At 33.2% G+C, this 25,621-nt stretch overlaps 2 protein-coding genes and 1 long non-coding RNA gene across 3 annotated transcripts; 2 read left to right on the top strand and 1 right to left on the bottom strand.

Moving 5' to 3' along the window:
• The first annotated feature begins 364 nt into the window (after positions 1-364).
• On the top strand, positions 365-5,998 carry LOC105325977 (uncharacterized). Its single transcript, XM_066074603.1, has 9 exons — positions 365-494; positions 602-796; positions 885-947; positions 1,091-1,270; positions 1,384-1,482; positions 2,326-2,397; positions 2,618-2,725; positions 4,332-4,407; positions 4,555-5,998. Exons 1-9 carry the CDS (start codon positions 434-436, stop codon positions 4,901-4,903), a joined length of 1,203 nt encoding a protein of 400 aa, XP_065930675.1. The 5' UTR covers positions 365-433; the 3' UTR covers positions 4,904-5,998.
• Positions 5,999-6,812: 814 nt separating this feature from the next.
• LOC117681660 (uncharacterized) lies at positions 6,813-10,137 on the bottom strand. The gene is made up of 4 exons (XR_010710632.1): positions 9,976-10,137; positions 8,205-8,316; positions 7,452-7,612; positions 6,813-6,954 (listed from the first exon to the last, which is right to left on the bottom strand). It is a non-coding gene; the product is annotated as an uncharacterized lncRNA (long non-coding RNA).
• A 7,028-nt stretch (positions 10,138-17,165) lies between these two features.
• On the top strand, positions 17,166-25,374 carry LOC105318097 (caspase-1). Its single transcript, XM_066074602.1, has 6 exons — positions 17,166-17,361; positions 19,588-19,633; positions 20,364-20,758; positions 22,728-22,960; positions 24,247-24,691; positions 24,882-25,374. The coding sequence occupies exons 1-6, from the start codon at positions 17,304-17,306 to the stop codon at positions 25,142-25,144; spliced, it is 1,440 nt and encodes a 479-aa protein (XP_065930674.1). The 5' UTR covers positions 17,166-17,303; the 3' UTR covers positions 25,145-25,374.
• Positions 25,375-25,621: the final 247 nt, after the last annotated feature.

Here is a 25,621-nt window from a genome sequence, read left to right as displayed (position 1 = left end):
CATGGCAATTTCCATTCTGTAAAGAACTGATTTGCTTTGTTTCACCTGTCTTCTTATAGTTTTACAATTCGTTTTAATTTTATTCATTATAAAAATTTCAATTATATACAAATTTATCTAAATATCAATTTTTTGCAGGAAAAGCATAAAATTAAATTGGTATCATCGTCAAAATAACCATTTCTTTTTTATCTAGACGAGACAATGAACACGAAAATAGGGAATATATATCTGTACATTTCTATTGATTAAAACACATTTCAAAAACATGAACTGACGACCTCTTATTAATGCCACTTGTCAGCAATCGCTATTGTATTTTTCATTGGTTAAGTTTGCACATGCTCGTTACTTAAGTATAAAGCTAAAAAAATGAGGAAATAAGAGATTGTGCACGAGTTTAAACAAAGATAAATTTGATTAGGGTAAAAAGATGCAGCAGCGATTCAGTGGAACGTTCAGAGGTCTCATCCCTCTTGTGTGCTTAGTTACAGGTACCAATTAATTCAATCTAATATATCTAATATATATGGTTTGTGTCCATTTTAATACAGCAAAAGGGAAAGAAAACCATTGCTATATGTTCTTCTATTTTATACAGGGATTTTGTGTACACCTGAATATAAAATTAGCTGGGAGGAGGCGTCGAGGCAATGCAAAACCAAATACGAATCCGAACTGATAACTTATCAATGTATAGGGGACCTGAACCTCACCGCAGAAATCATCAAAGAACTTGGAATTAATGTCGAAGCATGGATTGATGGAAAAGTAAGCGACTTAGGATGCACAAGAGGTGAGAATATCAAGAAAGAGTTGACTCTTTACTGATGTGAAAATATTTCATTGCCTTTTATAACTAATCCATCAAACCACTTTTTCAGATGCCTGTTACCGTATAAAACAGGAACACACACGGGAGGAGACTAGAAATCCCGTCATTTGTGGTAACCATTATACATGTATTTAAGTGTTTAGCCATGTTCATGACATATCGAAATTTTGACCTTCTATGTAAATACACGCTTCCCTCTCATTTTCCTAAAGGTATGTAGAATTGAGGTACATTAGCATTGTGTTTTTTCGACAGTTCACCTGGGCAGCTTTAAAGTACAGTGGACTGAAGTGACCTACGAAAAGGCGAAGGTAATATGTGGAAGTGCTCAACACAAGATGGAAGACGTCAGAATTAATATCACCAGGCTTCAGAATGATTTCAAGAAGACAGCAGCTTTCTGGGTCCCAGAGGTCTCATTGGATAGCACCCGAGGTATTTTAAGCTCGCTACAACTTTTTTTTACTTATGTTTTATATTTGTCAATAGCCTATGCAAAGTTCGTTTCACTAGCATACTAAATCAAAGGATGTTGTTTAATGTTTCAGACCAATGTACCTCCGTGGTTTCCCGAGACAATGAAACGTTGGAAATGATACAGGCTAACTGCTCATTTCCCAAAATTGGCATCTGCATTAACACGTCATGTGAGTATAAAAGTATATTGAAGATTTCTTTTAGTGTACATTAAACCTGGCCTTTCTTGAATTCGAAGATATCTTTAATTAGGTACTAAGGGGAAATTTTAAAACTGATTAGATGAATGGAAAAACTTCGGCCATTTCGTAAATTCTAAAATTTAATTTATACAAAAAATGTCCATGCTAATCTTGTTTTTTTACATTTACTAACACAATGTAACGTATTGAATAACTTGAAATCAAAATTTGGATAAATTATTATCCTTCTTGATACGTCAAAGGCGTCATTATTGTGTCAGTTGTGACTAGTGTTTCAGATTCTAAGATAAATTGTATGATTTTCCCCAAATTGTCATCACGAAGTTCATTTCATGTTTTAAAGATCAAAGTAATTTTTTTTCAAGGTGCAAGTTAAAATAAGATATAGACATATACAAATATATATAATTTATGTTTATATTCAAGAACATTTGTTGCAAATATATTTTAACAAATAAAAATGTCATATTAAGCAGGACAATAATTAAGCGATTAGCCGTTTTTCTAATGACGAATTTTCATAATATATAAGACAAGATACATGTTTGAAATCTTCTATATTAAGATCGATGATTTTCTTTGCAACATTTAAAACTCTGTCTGCAATATCAATCTTTATTGCAGAAAAGCTGGGACTCGATATAAAAATTCGACCTTGTTTTTAGTTATACAAATACACAAAACTACTAAACTTACTGGAACTTCTTTAAATAGTATAACACATTTGATTCATAGCTTTTGTATTGATAACCATTGTTAAATTATAAAAATCATGAAATTATTAACACATGATTTCACTGATTTTCTCAGATATAGCAGACCATCAAATGTCAACATTTTTGGAAATTAATCCATTATCATACAAAGAGGAAGTCCTGAGCGGTAGGTAAACCTCACACGTCGTGTATTGATCATTATTGACCATAAATAAAATTATAAGGCTCTAAATGTAACAATTTAAACAACCTTATATAAATTGTACTTTTGTTTATATGCTTTGATAAAGATTTTGTTTTGTTCTTAATATGTTTTTTATTAATTGCATTTTTATATATATGTTTAATGTTTAATAACTGAGCACCAGTTGTTTTACTTAAAATAGTTCAAGCCTACATGCAAGAAGATGTGAGTGAAGCGTCTTCCCTACAACTTGTTGGTGCTCGGAGCGTAGACAATAAGAGTGGCCATATCTGGGAACTGAAGACCCTGTGTAAGTGTTAAATTAACGCTTAACACCAATTCAAACTTAATAGTGGCCATATCTGGGAATTGAAGACCCTGTGTAAGTGTTAAATTAACGCTTAACACCAATTCAAACTTAATTTCTTCCTGCTCAAAATGACCATTTAATGACTTCCCCCGATAAACATGATCAAGGAGTCTCCCTAGCAGAGTCCTTTTTTAATTGGCTTCATTAAACTGTAACGTTGTTTATATTGCAGTTCAATTTAAAAGCTTTCTCATAATCGATATGACTTTAAGTAAGTTCAAGTATTTAAAAGTTTCTAGAACTTGAAACACGATTGCTTTCCTTTTTTTAAAGTTTGTTAAGGGTTAGATTGTTGATTTAACAAGTCTCGTGCCTATAGAAAATGACAATAATTGTCACGCAAACTTACTTAAACTGCGTGAAACAAAAAAAAACCCCAAAGATTTCAGTATTTTAAATTGATAGGAAAAGCAACCAAAACCAGATTCCTTTAATTCCAATATAACTTTTATTCTAAACTTTCCTTTTGATTTTTTTTCTTCACTTCACCATATTTTCTTTTCGTACAACTAGTAAAAAATCTTATGTATTTGACACCATTGATTCATATGTGACATCAAATACGTGTAATAGAGAAAAGATAAGATCCCCGATTGAATCTTGAATATATTTTTGATCAATCAAGGTACGTCAGGTGTAAGAACAAAATAAATGAAAAAGAATAAATACGAATGTCTCAAAGTATTAATTAAGAAATAAACAACAATTCAAAAAGTTCACCGGGATATGAACTTGGTTGGTCACATGATCAAATCCTGTGAAGCCCGAAGAACTTCTCAGAAGATTTGATCACGTACCAACCAAGTTCATATCCCAGTGAACTTCTAACATCGCTGTTTATTACTTATATTTACGTTTGAAAAAGGCAAACCATTCAATTTAATAATATCACGGTGTTTTGCGTTTACAGTATTGCAACTGTCAAGTGATAAGCGCGTGTGGTTATCATTGTGTCGTCACGAAAACGTTCATACAGAATTGAACGTTTTCGCTATTCTATAGGTTCATATGAGGAAGCATATTTGCAAATGTAAATATCTATAAATATAAGCAGTTAACATACGTTTACAAATAAACTATTTATTATTTCCATAATTCAATATCGATATGGTACACCCATGAAAATGAGTGTCGAGGTTACACTTTAGAAATAATAATAACATAAATTCTGCAGATCGTTACTTCAAATTGTAAAATTTTTGTAAAATTTATTATACAAAATATAGTAGCGTCTGTTAAATTATAGCAAGTACACATTAGTATGTAGAAATATTTGTTTTATAGTTCATTTTTCTCTGAGTTTTTGGGGGGTTTTGTTGGATATTATACACATTCTTATTTATTTTCACAAGATGAATTTGTGCCATTCAGTCAAATGAAATTTGACTTCGTTCAGTCATTCAGTCACTTTTCCAGACCTTTCAGTTAACATTCAGTTCACTGAATAGCAACGCACGCATTATCAAGGGTTTATTTTTAAACTTCATTGGTTTTAATCTGTTGTTTATTTTGCATTCAGTGGCTTCGGTCTGCTTTGATTTTTCAGTGCCGTTTGTGTTTAGCGTCTTCAATCTGATCTTATTCATGGTGTTAATGGGTTTCATGCTGGTTCTTTGGAAAAGGTTTGTTCATATATCATACCGAACATAAATTATGTGTCATTAAATTACTGTAATTGCAAATCAACTAAAAATACAAGAAGATGGTGTATAATTTAATTTAAGTAATTGTGAAGGTTACTTCTTTTGCATTTTTGCACCCAAATTCAGAGTAACATCAAAATGGAATATGGTGGTCAAGAATGTGCATCCCTTAGAAGTAAAAAGAAAATCAAGGCAGAGGGAAAAGAAGAAAAAGATCTTTAAAAACACAGAGTATCAATGTGTTCCAGCCTTATCTCCCGCGAACTCAACCCGTGTGAAAATCTTACCGGAAGAGGAAAACCTGTATTCCGAAATCACCGGAAAGGGAGCCTGTTTCAATGATGAAGTCAATCCAGTTGGAAATGGCTATGTTGATATGAAAGGAATGCCTGGTCAAATGCGAAATGGTGCATACTGTAGCTCTTTTAGACTCGGCAAAAGTCCATCCACGCAGATGGACTCAACGTATTGTTAATACAATAGAAGTTTACAAATCATTTATGTACATCTTGCTGATTGTTTAACTTGATTATCAAAGCTAGAAGAAAATGTGTTTTGTTTGCTCCATTGTAAACCGAGAATTTGCAGTAGTTTTCTATAGCTTTTTCATTTAAAGTGAATCGAAGTCGACAAGAAACACATGGAGGCAGCACAGCAGATATTTAGTTGTAAAAATATCATTGAAATACTAACTCTAACAAAAATAAAATACAGTTAAGGAAGGCTTGTGTAGCTTGATGGAATTTTTTTTAAAAATTCGATTTTAAGCAAAATGTTTGTTAAAAATTTTAGTCTGAGTTCCCAATTGCAATTTTCTAAACTTCCTAAACTGCTTAAATAAAAATTATATAACACCAATGATAAAATTTTTGAGATACGCTGTCTATTAATGCTTTTGATATATTTTTTTTCATTTGTTTCCATTGCATGCCATGCATGCATTTATCACAATAAAAACAAAAGATAGAACCAACAAAAAACCCTGTAAATTTTCACGTGAATGTTGCGTGTCTGATCAAAACTTAACATTTGTTTTAACACTGCTTCCAAAATTTTTAGCATAAGTCAGAATAAGAAACTAATCCTTATTTCTTATTTTGATTCACAATGTACTCAAAACACCTGCATGTTAATTACCACATTATTTAATTTTAATCTGAATTTGACCACTAAAGCCCAAAGTAAACAATATCCTTAAGGCTCAACTGAAACAAAAACTTTACTGACCAAAATCTGTGCGGCATCTGTGTACGTTTTTGTCGTAGACTCTTTGAATTCTTGTACATAAAAATACATAGTTGTAAACCAGTTCACTGTATATGAGAATTCTTTAAAACAAAAGTCGCGTATGACTTGTAAAATTAATATGCATGCAAGAATGATGATGTGTAAAGGTATTTATGCCGTAAGAAAAAACAGAGCGATATTATCCGGACTGATCATTGTTCATATGAAAAACAATGTTAGACTCGGGAGAGATAAAGTGTATGTGCATGTTCAAAGCATGTAGTGTTTCCCCTTGCAATGTATGTAACAATGTAGCTTCTTGAATTAAAGTTGACGTTAAAAACAGTGCATTTTAAAGCAGTTTTAAAAAGCTGACCATTCACAGATCACTCGTATCATTAGATTGCGTAGATTTTAATCTTTACAGTTTAGAGCTGTTTGATATACAATACTTTGGAAAAAAAATAGAGAATAAATTCATTTTGGGCGTAAATACTGTAGATTAACAAAAAATCGCGATGATTTTAAATTCAATATCTTGGCGATTTATCATTTTTCCGCGAAATTTAACTCTCGTGAATACTATCATTATCTTTCAAAAACGTTTCCTTGCTTTTACTTTGATCATTACACCGTACATGTCACATTCAACTAGAAACTAATAGTGATAACTCAGTTCTGTGCATCGCAGTAAATACCGATATCTTAATATAACACATATAAAATACACGAACAGAAACACAATTTCAAATAAATTTATTTAATTACAAATAAACCGGTTTTTGAACACTGTAAAGAGGATTTGTTTTGCTTTTTTGAATGCAAAGTAATCCCTAGTAATCAATCTCTGTTTAAGCAACTTTACATGAATGGTTTAATTCCGACATGTTGCATTGATTTTCTTAGAGTGTGAAATTTAAATTGATTTTCTTGCAGCGTGATATTAACCCATTGCGATTGGTACATTTTAGAAAATCGTGAAATATTTTAACATTTTGCAATTAAAACGACAAACAGTCTATAACTATATAATTAATTGTTCAAATAGTTGTAAATTGTCGTAAATATTTTTAAGCGTCAGTATTGCGGTCTCTTACATGTGCTGTTACATGTGCACAATGATAAGTCACTTTTCATTTTCATACGGTAATGAAAATACTGAGTCAATAAAGATATCGAATGGAACTACATGTATGCTGTAAAACAAACAAGGGGTTTTTTTTATATAACTATATTACACTTTTTATTCCATATGTTATAGAAGTAGGCTATTCATGGCAGCATATTTGGCATCATAGGCTGTAAAAGAAAATAATTCACTTAAATTCAATTATAAATATGTAACTTTAAGTTCGGCCTTCCCTAATTTTAATTTTATAAATAATTATAAAGTTCCTGTTGCAAAACAGATCATGAATAATATCGGGTAAGAACGTTAGGGTCACGATGGCTTATGTACGTTTAATTATAAGTACGTGGGATAAATTAAGCTCATCAGCTTTGTCTGCTTTATCTAAATATATCTGGCAGAATTAGCCCGAATAATGACAAAAGTTGTTTGACGCAACTAGTTTGTATGGAGAGGGTGATATGTAATTTTTTGAATTTGTGTTTAGTTCCATTAACTCTAAATTGAAATAAAACATGAACTGAATATGTACAGAACAACCATAAACAGAATGATATATAGGAATATTAACTAGTATTTGCTACAAATCAGGTCTTCTGTAACATACGTGTACTTTTGTAAGCATGCGTTTTGTCACACATGTAATATTCTGAGAAATACAACATACCGGCGGCATAATTATCTGTGGAGGAAGATGACAGCAATCGCACGCCTCTTTTCTGTTGGGGTACTTCAGGTCTTCCTCGCTACATCGTGCGTCACGCTGCAGTGACGTGCAGTCGTGCGGTCTAAACACGTCCTCTTTACATATATCAACACTGCAGCCATCTGTATTGATGATATCAAAATTGATATTTTTTATATCTACAGGATTATCGGGTATATTTTGCAAGTGTATTGAAAATTTGGACTAAGTATTATTACAGTAAAATGCTTTCTTTGGCGATCCATGCAGGTATCAAGGATAACGTTTGCTCAAGGACACGTTATTCCACTATTTGGAACGAAAAACAACTACGTGTTCTCTGTAGCCTTACAGTTGTAGCACCTTAAGTATTAATGCTAGTTATCTCTGAATGTTTGAGCTTATCTAAAAATTCGTAAAACTTAAACATCTCAAAGGTTTTTAGAATTATTTGAAATAATTTTATTTTTTCCGAGTTTTCTCCTTCAGATATCTAAATTCTACCCAACTTTTGATTAAATATTACAAAAACTAATCTATTTCTTACAATAACCCACAGCACATGTGTACATATGTACACGCTAACGCGGGATACAGGATATGTATTTTTCTCCAATGCTAACTACCACCATGAAGCACCAAAAAAAGCATTTTATTGTTTAGGTATTTGGTATCGCTTTGTGCTGATGTAGGTTTTTACTCGTTATTTTCCGTCTTCTGCATACTTAAACTTACTTGATGCTTTGTCTTGTTCAGGATGCAGCCTGAAATCTCTGCCATTGCAGATAAAGCCTTGGACATATTCATAGGCTCCACAAATCACCAACAACAACAGGAGATGCCTCATCTTAAACGATAAACAAGTAGACTCATGCGCGGACACATAAGGGGGTCGGAGGAGGGGGGGGGGGGTTTAGACCCCCTTTCCTGGAAATCTTTATTTCTGAAAGAACTATATCATCTTCGCTAGCCAAGGATTTTCGGTCCACTTTGCTCCCCCATAAACCCTTGGCGGATTTCATTGCGAAAACTCGGTAACAAGCTCCGTTTTATTATTGGCTGCAGCTGCAAGTAGCTGATCCAATCGCAGTGATTGTAAATATAAACTTTAAAAGAAAATACATGTGCTATCTTCGGTAAAACATTCGGTGCTTTAAACAAGTTGAGACACAAGTTCTCTAGTACAGTGCTTCCCCAACGTTGGTCTTACCAGATTACTTTAAAAACCTATATATTTTACTGGGATTGAACATAGTTAACGTTCAACAAACCTGTCAAGGCTCGCGTGATCAGCATGGGAAGTAAACATGACGAATGTAGAAGTTGCCTATCCCGTTAGTATATACGTTCCTGCTTATGGTTATTGCTTTTAAAGGTTCAATGAGCTTTGTTTAATTTATTTTCTTTGGTCCGCAATATTCACGACAACGATACCTGGTTTTATGGCATGAAAGTTTTCATATAAATCGGCGACCTTTTCACTTCCGGTCCTTACAAAACATTATGAATAAAACATCCCGTGTTTTCCCTAGGTTATAACTTAATTCGTATTTAATAGCATCGATAATTATGTTCCGATTGTCGGTAGTCAACATGTTTTTAAGTTGTATTAATGCCGTAGTGTGTTTATAACCCGTTGTTTTGAAATTCGATTAAAATGTAAATATGCAAGGGCACAACTCAAGTTGCTCGCTAGATAGCGCCACACCATACCGAGTGTTCGTAATGAAATCCACCAAGGGTTTACGGGGATCAAAGTGGACCGAAAACCCTTGGCTAGCGGAGCAGAAACTATATATGATATAGGTCACATTTGGCCCCCATAATTCGCAATTTTTAAAGTGTTTCAGGTACAATTGTGTTATTTTACGAAAAGTTTATATAACACATGTCTTTGGCCTATTTATTTGATTTCTGTGCGCTCATTGGCAGTATATGATGTCAGAAGTGAGGCTATTTTTATAAATCAACCAAACTCACTGAAAATTTGAGATTTTTCAAATCTTTTTTCGAATGGGAAATATAGAGCTTCGCTTTGAACAAGAGCAATACATCTTTGGTGAAAATATTTTGGTTGTTCAAGCAATCGCTCAATGTTTTCTTTAAGAAAAACTGCTTTAAAATAAGGCGTTTATGCTTAAAATGCGAAAATGGCGGGAAAAGGTCAACTTTATGATGTCATATTTTTAAATAATGGGCACTTTAATTAAAATGAAAGTTATGAAAAACCTCATATGTGTATCCGTACAAAGAAAACAAATAATAATAGTAAAATGACTATGTTCAATTAAGGGGGCCATTTTAGGCTCAAACCATATATAGTCCTCTACATGGTAAAATAAACGAAAATAGACCTCGGAGTCCCCCTCCCCCCACTGGCAAACAGATACTTCTCTGACCCCCCCCCCCCCCCCCGCCCCCCCCCCCACCCTATCAATAGAAAATGAAAAGGAGTAAACCGTATTACACACTTCTACTTACAAAAGCATCTTTATAACAGACTTACCATGATCGTGTTGATATTACAAGAGATGATATCTGGATAACAGTGAAGTATCCTTTATATTTATATAGTATAAAGAATAGAGCGGACAGCTGTTGCTAACGCCAATATGATTCCCAATGACGACAGTCCAGCCTTTCTCTTCGTTTACAAAGATATCTTAGTCATCATGCTAACTAGTTTAACATACTTCAATGCCTACATTTTATAAGGTCTTCTCTGGACTGAATAAAGAAGGCAGGAGGAATCTTGAAAATGCAGCAACGGACCGGATGGATTGCTTTCTGAGTCGCCATTGAACCATATGTGTTTGTTGATACTTCGCTTATAACGTGACTTCTGCTTCATTGTTCTCGTTGCTTCATCTTATTATGCTTTACGGTTTGTTTGTCAGGGTTATGGTTAATGTAAATAACGCTCAGGATTTTTAAAAGATAACGTTGGGATCAAGATCCTCAAATAAATAAACAAACATCCGAAAGTGAGAGAAGTAAATGCCTTGCACGGCTTCAATCTACATGTATTTACTGCAGCTAATTACAAGCCATCAACGAACAAAAGCTGAACAAAGTAATACGAGCTTACTCGTTTCAGTCTTAAAAATTTGTGTGCACTTAACAGAGAGAAACATTCAACTTTAGAAAATACAACGCATTACAACCTAATAACGAATGTTAGTGATTCCTCCAATATAGATAACATGTCGTCATCTTAATGTTAAAACATGGTAATAATTCACTAAAAGTAACAAATTGTTCTATAACTTTTGCTTTTTAAGTGTTGACAGGAGAAAAAAGTGCTCTTCTAAATTTTCTATTTAAAAATGCTAAAACAAAAGAATTTTATTAGGCTAGAAGGAAAGTCCAGCGTCTTTTATTGAGTTAAACTCATCTATAATCGGTAAGAAGTCTGAGAATTTAGTTTAAAACTTATTTACATCTAAGCTTATATAGTATGAATGAAAAGAATTGTTTTACCATTGATGAAAATAATTATTGTCCATATATCGATCGTCCCTGAAATTGTTTCCACTTTCAATTCAATTAAATGGTTTATTGACATCACCATGTTGACATACAGTCAAAATGAAATCAAATGACAGACAAAAGAAAATTATAACATTTATACAATACTTCATAGTGCCTGGTTCTGTTTTCTCTGCATAAAACATTTATCCAAGTATACATAGACGTTTTGTAGTATTATAATCACATGGATTAACAATTTCTTTTATAGGATCAATACCACTGTACAATTTATCATTGAAAATATCACAATAATGAAATCGAAGATTGTCATACACAAGACAGTAAAGTACAAAATGTTTTTCATTTTCGACTAATACTTTACAAGCATAGCATAAACGGTTTTCCTTTGGGATAATTGGTTCACAATGTTTACCTGTTTCAATGAATAGTGAATATGCACTTATTCTTAATCTTGTTAGCTGAGATCTTTCATGCTTTTTCAGCTAAAACTTTAAGTAATCTTGCAACTTGTACTCGTTAGTATTTAATATTTTACTGTAAAAATGAAGTTTACCTGAGTTGGAGGATTTTGTTCAATTGCTCAAAGATCATATCAACAAAAATTTATTTGATTTAAACCTCAAATCCTTATGGAAAATATCTAAAGATGTTAAGTTTAGTTTTTGTTGGAGATTAAAAATCTTGTTTTGCCATGAAGTAAAACTCTTTTTCGAAGCTAACTCTTTGTCTTCTTTAAAAGCTGATACTTAAAGTGCATTATTATATGTGATATTTGATTCCATATTTCTTACTCTGATATAGTATTTAAACATGTTTTCATAACAAAAATGGTAAAGTGGATAAGAACCTAGTTCAGCATTGACTGCTAAACTTGAAGCACCAAGAATATCTTTGAATATATGATTTTGGATTTTTTTTAAATGGAAAACATTCTGAGTATTTTATAACTAGTTTACAGTCTGAGATCCATATTTCAGATCCATATGTTATAGTTGGTACAATCATTGAATGGTATAGTTTAAGGATTACGTTTACTCAGGGTTTGAGATTTCAAACTATATTTTTACAAAGTTCAATATCTGAAGTCCAAAGTTGTTTTAAAACCACAAAATAACAGCGCTATTAACAAATATTGATATTAATATTCATGATTTGTTTATCTGAGGAAGATATGCTTCGACAAAGGTAGAAAACTTTCTGTTGCAATGTTATTGCAAAAGTTAAGTTTCTATATGTTTTTTCATATCATTTTACATAGTTTATGGTTGTATTTACTCGCCTATGAATTTATATCACTGCCTGGCACGCGATCGGAAAAATCTGTAAAATGTATAAATTCGATTCAAGATAAAATATCTCGAAACTTTGATCATTGACCTTATATAATATTAATGTCAACACAATACAGGCAATAAAACAGTTTTAGGCAATCAATTGTTTGGAGCTCCTTTTAGTCATTTTTTTTTTTTGTAAAACTCGATCAAAAATTGGCACAATTTTGGAAATTGATAGAGGAAATTTGGACTAAATTAAACCTAAAATATGAGCTTCAAACGATTCATTCAAAAATAAAATTAGTAAAGCTATTTATATTTTAACATTTCCCAACCTACAAATTGTTTTATTATTTCTAATAAAAACAAAATAAAGAAAACCTTGAAAATGGTGGACAATTCTGACAAATTTGACAATTTTTTCAAAAAACATTCAGAGGTCACTAGCAGAAAAAGTAGGTCATTGACCTAGTATTTTGAAAGTGAAAAATAGCACCACCATAGCGGGGCTTCAATGTACAATACGTAGTTTTTCGTTCCTATTAGTGGATTTTTTTTTCGCCCCTGAGTAAACGTAATCCTTAAATATTAACACTTGAACTGAAAGGTTATTATTTCCAGGTATACTTTCAGTTTAACTTGGTATGTGCCAATTGTATTTTTGTACCAATCATCAAAACAATGCTGTGAAACCGAGAGTTGTACTTTTTAACCTGTAGATATTGAGTTCATTCCTTATAATTTAATTTTCTGGAATCTGCTGTACGTTTGTTTTATTTACTACTGATGCATAGCATGCGGGTTTAATAAACCAAACATTTTGGGAATGAAACCAAAAGTTTCCCTTTCCTAAACATTCCCATGATGGATTTTGAATTATTTTTTTGTATGCCCAGAACTAAATTATTTTTATTTATTTTGAATATTTCTAACTTTAAAAGGAGACCGATTCTGCTGGTTTGAATAAGCAAAAGTTAATAGCTTTCTAAGATGATTAGTTTCTATGGAAAAATATTTGATACTGTATTAACCAAAAAATCGGATCATGCAGCTTTAATGTCCTTTTATCGATCTTCACTGAAATTGTTTCCACTTTCAGTTTAACTTGGTATGTGCCAATTCTATTTTTGTACCAGTCATCAAAACAATGCTGTGAAACCGAGAGTTGTACTTTTTAACCTGTAGGAGAGCTGGTGGCTAATTCAAAATACACCTTTTGTATCAAATGCATGTATCTTCCATTCATGATGTTCATTAACTGACCAAGTAGTAGATAAGATATTATAAAAAAAACTTGACTTATACCAATGTATACAACTTGACTTATACCAATGTGTACAACTTTACTTATACCAATGTATACAACTTGACTTATACCAATGTATACAACTTGACTTATACCAATGTGTACAACTTTACTTATACCAATGTATACAACTTTACTTATACCAATGTATACAACTTTACTTATACCAATGTATACAACTTGACTTATACCAATGTGTACGCCTGAGTCAAAGAATAATTTGTTTTTACTGGTTGGAATGATCGTGGTATAATTCATACGAGGTTAGAATAATTTGCTGAAGTGTTGATTCCTCATTTTTGGGAGTTGATTTTAATTAACTCTCCTATGCAGTTACTCTGGCAAACCGAAACTGAAACAGTGTTTGGACACAAGCACAAATCATCACCGCTGACAAGACTTAGTTCTTGAAAAAAATCGATAAATTCGATGTAATAAACGCTGAAACATTTTTTTAAAAGGAAACTTATTTATAAATACCTTGGAAATAGTCAGATTTAAAATAGTACGAACAATTTTGAAGTTGTTTGCAGTCGTATGTATTCCTACGCCAGAGTTAAATATAGTCTCGTTCGACCATCGGCTGTCTCCGTACATCTCCGACAAGCAGAGAGTCAGTCTATATTGAGAGGTCGCATCATCAAGCTATCACGTGACCTGGTATCTCTTACTTGTCTGAGATTAACGGAGATAGCCGAGCATCTGATTGAACGAGACTAGAGTTTATTCTTGGTTGGATCCATACAATTTTATGAAAATTTCGAATACCGATACATAATTTGATAAAATCAATTCTATTTTTAAATATTACACAACATGATTCATTAGAGGTTTTCTCGAAATTCTTGTCGGAAAGGTCCGAGAATACATATTATAAAAATGTGTGCAATTCAAATACAGATTATAAACTACTTGACAAGCAAATTAACATATCGATGATTCTAAGATAAATAATAATCGATAAAATCAACTCCCGTTAGTATTATTGTACTTTGATTCAATCTGTGATCCCTTGACAATTCCTGGACATCATTTATACGTTTCAACTTCGATACAAGAAAACATATTGACGCAAGCGTCAAATGGGCCGCAAAAAATATGATTGTTGTATGAATCATCACTGGTTGTTTACGTAAAAAAACACACACACACAAAAAATACCGAGTTGATTCTACTTATTTTGAATGTTAATTTTAATATTAAATTTTGAAGTTTTACATTTTACTATTATAATTAAGAATCGGGTTCGTTACTGTAAGCATCGGTAATTAGAACCATTTTAACAAGAGCTTGGACTTGGTTAGTTTGTGTCAAACTGCAATGTGACGTAGGTCTGTCTATTTCATTGTAGGCCACTCAGCCATTGCTCTTTGAAATCAACACGATTTTTCTGGCTTTTGAGCTAAGACAAACGAGAGGGGTGTAAAATTCCCAAACAGGCACTATTTATTTTGTTATACTGAATGTCTTAATTTTAAAGAAAACATCACTGCTTTTAGATAGGAATAACGTGAATTCTAAGGCGAACCGTACGCGCATAATTTTTGCGCATGTAACAATTCGTATCATTATACTTTCATGTTCAATACTGAAATCTGATTGGCTTAGACGCAGTTGACAAACCGTTCTATCACCCTCAGCGTTAGCAACGCACTTGGCAACGGGTAACACAAAAAAATGTTACATGCGTGTAAATTATGCGCGTACGGTTCGCCGTAGAATTCAAGTCATTCCTAAGGAAGTCAGTTATGCGTTTGAAGTAATGCGAATAAATAAAGAGTTTATTAAAGTGTGCGCCAGAGTATGATTGATTAAAGAAAACAAACGAAGGAAAAACATGTTCGCAAATGTGGAAGAGTCCCAAATAGATAAATTGTTGGATGGGAAAGACTCTGTTAGTACTAAACGTACTATTAAGAGGTCTGTCAATCTATTCTCCACCTTCCTAATTGAAAATAGAGGAAGCGGGGAATTCGAGGGTCTATCCAAGCAAGAACTCAACGAGAATATTAAGACATTCAGTCGGTTGACAATGGTTTTCTCGGAGTGTCAATTTCAACTGTTACCCTCCCAAACAGGCACTATTTATATAATGTTACCCGTTGCTAAGTGCGTTGCTAACGCTGAGGGTAATAGAACAGATTATGAACTGCGCCTAAACCAATCAGATTTAAGTATTTAACATGAAAGTATAACAATGCATATTGTTATTGATCAATTTCAACAAGAGTAATTGAGAAGATAATAAACATCTTGTGATATGTGGATGTAGCAGAGGATTGGCTAAATTTTGTCAAAAGCGAAGTAACTTGTGTCTTCAAATTAACATGAATAGCTGTGACCGTCACGATTGCTTTGCTTTCATTGTCCACGTGACCAGTTGTAGGATGGTAAAATACAAATTTTACACACATGAATCAATGTCTTTATTGTCATTTTATAGGAGATACTCCACAGGCGGCAAAACACGTCATGCATGTCCAAAAGTGATTGCATAAAGTCAGTATTAAGTGACATGTTTGGAAATTGATCTTTCTGCAAAAACTTGCAATGAAAACTCAAGCAGATGTAACGATTTTTGATGTATGATTGTTTATTTGTATTCATAAAATGCATTTTGTATTTATTAATGTATTTTAGTAACAACCGGAAGCATATATGTCTAAAATGTATTTAATATGTTGTACATGTATATCATTGTTTTACCTTGAAATTCATCCATTTTTTTATTGTTTATCGTATGTTTTGTACTTTCATTTTCTCAACCTTCCGATTGCGGGAACTTAGGTGTAGCTTTTACCTAGAATAGTCGACCAAATGGGTTGCGCAACGTCACGTTAGGTTGTTTGATGTCATATATAAACGTGAGCAGTAAGTCAGTTTTAGAGTTGAGTTTTTGAAGTTTAGAAGTCAGATTATTTAGAAGTCGTTACCAGACAGTGTTTTACAAAGTCGTAACCAGACGAGCCCAATATGGCAAAGTAATTTTAGGTGTATTTAGGTGTAATTTAAGGTGTATTTTAGGAAATTATATTTATAGGAAAATTTACAATAATTGAACTTAAATTTCGGGGAATTTATTATAAAATCTAGCAAGTGACGCTGCGTAACTGGTTATTGATTGTTTTCTTGATTTGTTCAGTAATTGAAATTAAATATCATCAGAATATAATTATAAAACATTTATTATCTTGTTGTTGATTTCTTTTAAAATAACAGCTACCAGGTTAACCAAGTATAAATTCGCTACCAAAATTTAATTATAAAAGACCAGATCGAATTTATCCTATCTTATACGAACTCATTAAGGCAGAACGTTACACAGACATGAATATCTACTTTTCGGTTTTTCTTCCGAATATTATCCTTATTTGAAAATGCTGCATATGAGTAACAACCCTTGCAACTCAATGATCTTTATGCTGGTTTTTGTTAAGGAATACCTTTTTTTCATTTAATCTGAACATGAAAACATAAATATTTAAAAAGAGCATATGTTTACGAGTAATCGCCCGTATATGTCAATAAGGTCTTGTGTAAGTATTTCACGCATCATTTTTGCTCAATCAAATTAAAATTAGATTTTAGGGTAGCTATCTACTTGGAGCGGATCAACGATCTATATTTTAATTAGATGGGGTGTCCTAAAGGTTTATCTGGACGCGGTTGCTTTATGAAAATTCCCGTGCTATTTTTAACAATCGTTGTACATGATAAGTCCCTTGTCTGTGCTACTAAAGTTCGGATACTTGCTACAGTGAAATGGACCGGGAGGATCAGGGAAGAGAGTTCTGCGAAAAGTTCAAAAACCTAGCACCAGGTAGGTCACGTGCTTCTGAAAGTTGTCTACTGTAGTTAAAATGGTTATTAATTATGACATATTTGGTGTCCGATTGATGTGTTCTAAACTGCGATAATTTCACTGATAACAACCTCCATATTACAATCTTGTTACGATATATTACTTTAAATGGTTATATGACAGTGTCAACCCTTCTAGTCATTGGTACAGGTACACACGCCAAATTAACAATAGGGGTTAAACTAACAGGGTCTGTCTTGATTGATTAAAACAAAACGATTCATACCTTAAACAATTGTACAACTAAGTGAATTAAGTTAAATGCAGTTTTGTTCGTCGTGTTAAAGAGTGTACTCGGGTGTAAATAATGTACTGATAGCCAATATTTATAGAATTATCTACCAAATCGGAACGAGTCAATAGAAAAACTGTTATCATGTGTTTACTTTTGACTTCGGGGTGTCCAGAAACATAACCACTTTCGTTATTGAAAATTTGTTACAATATTTTTAGCAGTAACTACGATACCTAATGAAATAAACTGTTCAGCAACTTGAAGATATTTTGTGCTTTGTTAAATCTTCAAAATGTAAAAACGTTTAGATGCTGTATAGTTGTGTGCCTATAAATTTCCTCTATACTGGTCGGAAAACTTAATTAAGGTATCCCATTCCTTCCTTGTATCAAGAATTTCTTGAGATGTATATCATTGAAATTGGTAGACAAAACATGCTTAAAAAATACAAAAATAATAGGGGGTCAGTGTTTATCCCTGTGAGTTATGGCCAATTTAATTTTTGCACCTAAAATGCAATTTCAGCCTGAGTAGGATTTGTTGTCAGTAGTTTTGATTAACTTATTTCTTCAATTGATGTTTTTAATTATGCACAATGGTCACCAAATAGAGGGATTACGAAAAATGATTGTACATGAACGAAGCTGCATTTATTTTTGTGACCTTTTTGCACTTAATGTAGACAATTTTTACAACAGTTGCAATTTGATTTGAAATTAAATTTTTTTGAATATCAAGAATTTTGACAGATTAATCCAGTTTGCCTATATATGTGTTTAGCATCATTTTATCATAATAAAAATGGGGGTCAATGATATCAAATTTTATATATATGGCTTCAAAGTTAAAATTCTCGCAAAATTTGGCTTAAAAATATTCAGACATTTTCTATATATTTGCATTATCTCTCACTCTTTCAAGATTTAATTCTGTTCATGCATGTCAAACAGAACCAATAGAATATGTTACAAACCAATCAAATGTAAAAAAAATGTGAATAATGAATAAAATATAATAAAAAGAAAAGTATTAATATTGAAAATTCATAAAGTTGCTTGTTTCTGTCATTTTCGTCTAACATTCCGCACGAAAATATAGTTCGCCCAAAAAATTGTTTGTTTCTTGAATTCAGATGGATTTTCTTTATGAATGTTATGTAATTAAGAAATAATAATCTTTCTGTTTTGATTAAATAAATGAAATAATATTTATTTAAAATATAATGATCATCTGCGCTTTAAAATCAAAACGTTAGGAGTGAGATACCTTAAGGCCATAATTAAAGAAAACTTACTCATTACAGTATTTGTAATAAAAAAAATTATCGTCTAAAAAAAGATATTGTTTATGGAATTTCGTCGATTTCGAAAAAAAATATGTAGATTCCGAGCACGTTTGCGTTACAGGAGATAGGGGAATTGATAAATGACTTCTTGATAGATCCGATAAAATATCTTAAAAGATATCAAAATAGTATAGGAGTATATTTCATTTAATTCTAACTGAGATAAATATCTTTGCTTATCTGGAAAGTTATGTATATAAGAATTAATAGACATGAATTATTATAGATAAAGACACCCAAATCAATTCAGTTATCAAATTAAGTGATTATTGATTCAAATTTTCAGTAAAAGATAACAGTCCATAAAATTAGAAATTTATAAAACATGGAAGTTATTCAATAACAAATATGATATTGATTATTATTCAGATTTATATCCAAAAGGAAACGGTTTATATAAACTCTCATGTCCTTTGGATCCAAGATTGGAAAAGTAGTATATCTATAAACAAAATCAATTATTTTTATCATTAAATTTGGACACAGTCATAAAATAAACCTGGTTTTATTTCTAGTAGATAAGCCAGATGAACAAAAAGTGGAATTAAATAAATATCAAAACCCAATAAATTTGGTACCAATCTTATTGGTTTTTGTGTTGCAGAATCAGAACCAGATGGATATAAAGCAATCAAGAGAACTCTAGCCGAGTAAGTACTTGTATACTGTGGTTTCATTTATATTCAAGGGTATCAATTTTCGTGGATAAAGTGAAAATCACAGTTTCAAGGATACGCAAATTCGTGGCCAATGACCCTATCAATACAAACTGGTAGTAGAAAATGCACTTCAATGAACATTTAAATTCATGGTTAAACTTAAAAACGAAATCCACGAAAATTGGTATTCAACGAATATTGATGAAACCACAGTAGACACCATAGTTTTCAGAAACATGTAAAATCTTATCTTTTGTTATCCATCTATTATTTGATAATTCTAATATGTGTAAAACAGGCATCCCACAAGTAACAGACATACTTCTTTACAAAGTATGTCTTGCAATTGTAGAATAGACATATGGTTGTCTTCTTGACGCGTTGTTAAATAACTTTAATTTTAAAGATCTAACATAAAAAATCGATTAAACTTTGAAAACATGTTATGTGGACACTGAATGGGGTGAAATAACAAGCAAACAATCGGCGATGGTTTCACCTGAGGTGTATTTTATTTCCCACCAATTATCAGCTTTATCAAAATGCAAAGGTAACGCGATAATCAACTGTATAAATATTACGTACTATTTTATCAGCAATTCTATGTCATTAGTACGGACTAGTTTTACCTAATGCAATTTGTATGCAAAAATCTATGAAATGAGAGTATATGAAAGTTTTAATTCTGTATACAACAGTTTTCATTCTGTTTTTATACCAGTTTGGTTGGACGTAAATCCAGAAATTCCAAAAGCAAATCGCCTGTCCAATATCAGAGAGATGAAGACTCTAGCGCTTTTACTTTAGACCACGAATATCAAAGAGAGACTCCTCCAATGCAAGAGACAAGTGAACAGGCCTGGGTCTACCCACAGTCCTCTAGTCCACCACGTGACCCAGCCACCCTTCCCACCTCTGGGGAGGACACCTACCGTTTCTGTCACGAGACACGTGGTTTTGCTGTTCTAATCATCAACAGCGAGTTCGACAGCCAATCCAAAAGGAGGAGTGCTGTCAATGACGAAAATTATATGTACAAGATGTTTGAAGAGCTGAATTTTGACGTTCATGTTCTAAGGAACCTTTCATCAAAAGAACTCGAGGATAAAATGAAAGGTATATCAATATCAGTGCCCATCGCTATAAAAACAAACTGAACTGCAGATTTTTATACGTGTATGTTCACTCGATTGTATTACTTATTAGCGTTGTTACTGTTTACACCAGAAATGTGTGGGGTCGGTAAAGTCCATAGAAGGTGAGGCAAAGCCGAGCCTTCTATGGACTTTACCGATTCCACAAATTTCTGTAAAAAGTCAGTAACAAACCTAATAAGTGTTTTGTTTTGTCGAGGACCTAAGGTTTGATAAACAAACGTTTGGGTAAAAAAAAAATCAGTTCAAGTAAGGTTACGTCCGCCATGTTGCCGTATAAATGACGTTGAGACATTCTAGTCCAAGGCAAAACAAAATGGCGGTAAACGCACCCCGAAATGGTTTCCTCTAGGTGAAACACTCCTTCAAGCCCGAGTTACTATACAATATAAACATTCTTCTGTTAGAACATACCAAATCATATCACTTGTAACACAGTATACAAGCAAGAAAACCTGTCCCTTACCCTTTTAGAAAACACTACCAATAGACTTTGTTACGTATAGTCCAATACATATCATCAATTAATGACTATTTTGATACTGCAAAGATTATATCAACCTAAAAAATAAGGAATTGTTCTTGAATTATGAGGTTATCACGAGGTGATCAAAATACAGCCGAGGCGTGATCAATTCTATCATAAACTCTTGCAATGTTAACGAGAACTCCGTCGTCGCAAAGACTTTTCGCCATGAACTAGTCTGAACTTTTTAATTATCTCTCTGTAATAACAGAGACTGCAATGCGAAAACAGTTTATCGCTGGGTAATTACAAAACAAGTTGCTGTCCTTTAAAAAAAGGACTACAATACGTGGACCCTTTGCATGTGTTTCCAACGAAAACGTAAAAGCCTTAAGATTTTCAGAGATTCCACCGACTCGAGCCCTCTGCTTTTAACCACTAAATTTGTACGTTGTATTACGTATACATGTATGTATAGCCCTGACTTTTTATCTCAGAACTAAAAGGATTCATGCTTCTAAAATAATTTTGATCTATCTATGAATGAAGTTTTTATGCATAGTATCAGGCATTCGGTGAATTCTACTATTTGCGCACACATTACGAGTCGCAATACTTTGTTAACTATGCAGTGACACCTTTGTGTAAATTAAAAATTTCATATTTTGATGCATTTTTCTTGAGATTTTAACTTTTATACAGTGACATAATTATTCAATCATACCTTAATGCTTAAAAAAAATTAATCGTGAAGTTCTCTAGTCTCGCCTACTATGAAAGTAAAGTTAAGTTACATGTATGTGTATTCGGAAAACAACAAAACATTGCAAATTATGCTAGTTGATGCATGTTGTAGTTTCGGCATAACATAAACTTATTTCATAATACTGACAGTTCATATCACATACCGATCATTTCTTTTAAAGGAATACTTTGTTTCTGTACTGTTTACCGACAACTTTACAATTACAGCGCCTTTGAACTTTATGTGTGCATATGGCACGGAATCCCAATCCCGATTCAGATAAACCTGTGCTTGCCTGGTTCCCTGAGCTACCCATTACGCACAGGAACCAGGCTAGCTTATGCGCAGGCTGAATTTTCCCCATAGCATCCGGTTTAACCTCGCTTATAGATTTTCTGCGTGGACCTCAGGGTCCACGCAATAATGAAGTTAGGAATAAAACTTCGTTCACAATGCATGAACTTAAACGGACGAATATATAACCATTATTTAATAATATCCTTATTTATTCACAGATTAATCGATTTTATGCAGAAACACATGTTCACTATCAAAACCTGTAATATACATGTACATGTACAGCATCCGAGGAAATCAAAACATTAAATTTTATTGAAATAAAGATCCCCCCTTCCGCCTTTTTTGTATAACCACGAATGTGTATTTTATTTAATATGACCAAGCATCGGGTCATTTTGTTTTGAGTGTATTGTCTTACAGCAATACGGGATTCTGTCACTGCGGAGTCTGACTGCTTCGCCTGTGTGATTAGTTCTCACGGGATGGAGGGACAGGTCAGAACCAGTACCCCCGGGGTCCGTGAGCCGTTCATCAGAACAGAACACTCCATCAACACCCGTGACGGGGTGGTCAGCACCAACAAGCTCCTGGAGCTTTTCAATGACCGGAACTGTCGGCCACTCAAGGGGAAGCCAAAGATGTTCTTTATTCAGGTAAAAACGAACAGAACAAAAGGAAACAGAGGTGGGACTGAGAGGAATATACAGTAAAACACACTAAAGTGAAGTGCTGCGGACGGACAATTTGTATATGTTTACATCCACCAAGTATGATTCCCTCTATTTCTTATGAAAGTTGATTGTACATTCACAGCTCTGTGGAAACTGACATCAGGATTAAAATCTGCACGGCCCTTTTATCAATTGGTTGAAATCTTAAGCAACCTAAGGAAAATCACGAAATAATTATGTGAGACTCAAACTCCTATAAAAGACGATTTGTTTGTTTTGTTTATCCAAAGTTCATGTACTGACGTACATTAACAATAATATGTAAACGGTGTGACCGTTGGACCGAGCGCAGATTTAACACAGTGCAGTTTGATTTTTGCATAATAAAATCTATTTAAACGCACAAAGTAGGATCCGCCAGTATGGTTGCCTACTCAAATCATTCGTCAAAGTTAAACTAAACGTGGCGTGCTCAGTCTACATTATGACGTCATATTTCAGACGTAAAACGTTCGTTTTGTCTTCGGAAATAGCCGAAAAGAGTTACGTGATTCCCAAAAAAAAATTTATTCTTTCATTGTTCATCAATTTAATTCATATGAATGTCAATGTAATAAAATTGAATACTTTATTCAGAATCTAAAAGACCAGTTCCTTGATGTTCATGTTTTTATTTTCCATCTGATAATTTGATAAGACATACATAGAACTAGTCGTGTTTCTTGATTAAGCACTATTGAAAATCATCTGGTGTCCTTTTTTATTTCTTTTAATTCAAGTTACCTTTAAATGAAACACTGGAACATTTTAATCGAGTTTAGGGGCAATAAACATCGATAAGTTCAGGTCAATCAATGATCGAACTAACTTTTTAAAAACAAAATGGCTGCCAATATGGCGGCGCCCAGGGCTGGAAGAAATTTTTTTTGGCCTTAGTACCCCTGATTCAACTTTCATTTTTCACTGATTTTCTTATATATACGTGTTACCATTAATCCTCGCTTCGCGAGGCGGGCTTCGCCCGCCTCTCGCTGCGCTCGGTAATATAAACAGTAAAATGTTTTCTTTGATAATGCATGCGGGTTATGAATGTAGCGATCATTGCAGAAAAAAAATTACAAAACATGGGTTATGTATTTTTTCTGCAATGTCGCCCCCTTCATATCACCAAAGAAAGCATTTCATTGTTTAAATGAAACCGACAAAGCTTTTAAAAATACATGTCAGATATGATTAATATTGGAGGGTAATGCCATTGATCATTGCAGGCCTGTAGGGGTCGCATCGATGTTGAGAGGTCGGACGAAATAGACATGGGTGTTGAAGTCCTACTCGTGGAAACACCAGCATCAACGACATCAAGGGGTTCTTCAGCGAGATTCTTTACAAGAGGCGACATGGCTCTTACAAGTTCCAGCAACACGGGTGATATGGCTACAACAAGTCATGTCAACACTGAGGATGTCGTTCCTACAAACCCCACTACCATGGGCGATGTGGTCGCGAATTATGATGATTACTCGGATCGGAGACGTGACGATTTCAATGAACAACGCAGGTATCAAGTCAATGTCCATGCGTCTCTACAGAGGCAGGAACCAGCTTGCACCTCGACGTATACATTCGAACCTACCCAGCCCGAGCCCGAGCCCATTGAGGTGTTCCAGATCCCATGCTACAATGACTATCTGGTCATGTTTTCTTCTGCAGCAGGTAATGCCTTATCAAATACATGTATATGATTGATTCTTAAACACGAAAACAATTTATCAAGCACGGTCTGTTTCTCGTATTTTTAAAAAGCAATGGATTTATAAAACGTGTATATGTCGACAGTTGATAAAAGATTTCAAAGTTGCATTAGAACATTTAAAATGTCACAAACTGTTAAAATATACTTCAGGAACAACTGCGTGGTCAGATTCTGATAAAGGCGGTTGGCTGATGCACTGTCTGTATCAAGTGTTCAATGATGTCACTTACACAGACGATGACCTGCTGACGATATTGACGTGTGTTTGCGGGAAAATGGCGCGGGATATGGAGACGAACTGTCCTAATAGTCCTCACTACGACAAAGCCAAGTCTGCGGCGTGTGTGTACCACCGACTGTCCAAGGACATTTATCTACAGCCTAAAGAGATAAAGAGAGAGAGAAAGCGATAGGAAGAGGGAAAAGAGGAAGAAAAAAGTGGTGGAGGAGAGAGATATATATGAGTTTAACAACATAGCTTTATCGGACGATGATGTGTCTCTCGGATTTTATTTGTTGACGCTTTGGTCGGATTTTTGAAGTAGAGATTTTTTCCCCATTAAATTGTTAAATATTGTAACCTGTTGTAATTTTTAAGTTTAATTTAATGTTAATAATATATATATATATATATATATATATATATATATATATATATATATATATATATATATATATATATATATATATATATAAATAAACAAGCTCCAACATATTATCATTATTGATGTCATCTGGTAGTTTCCCCCAAATATCTCGTGTTCCAGATAACCTGATCATGTGCCCCTGTTGATAGCTATTGTTTACGTTTTACAGATTTGATCAAACACATAATCATATAATAATACATAAATCCCTTAAATTACCTTGCTAGATTTCATTTAAGGCTC

Source organism: Magallana gigas, chromosome 2 (genome assembly GCF_963853765.1).
Source record: "Magallana gigas chromosome 2, xbMagGiga1.1, whole genome shotgun sequence".
Lineage (NCBI taxonomy): Eukaryota > Metazoa > Mollusca > Bivalvia > Ostreida > Ostreidae > Magallana > Magallana gigas.
The sequence above is the reverse complement of the archived record's forward strand: the minus strand, read 5'-3'. Positions and strand labels throughout refer to the sequence as shown.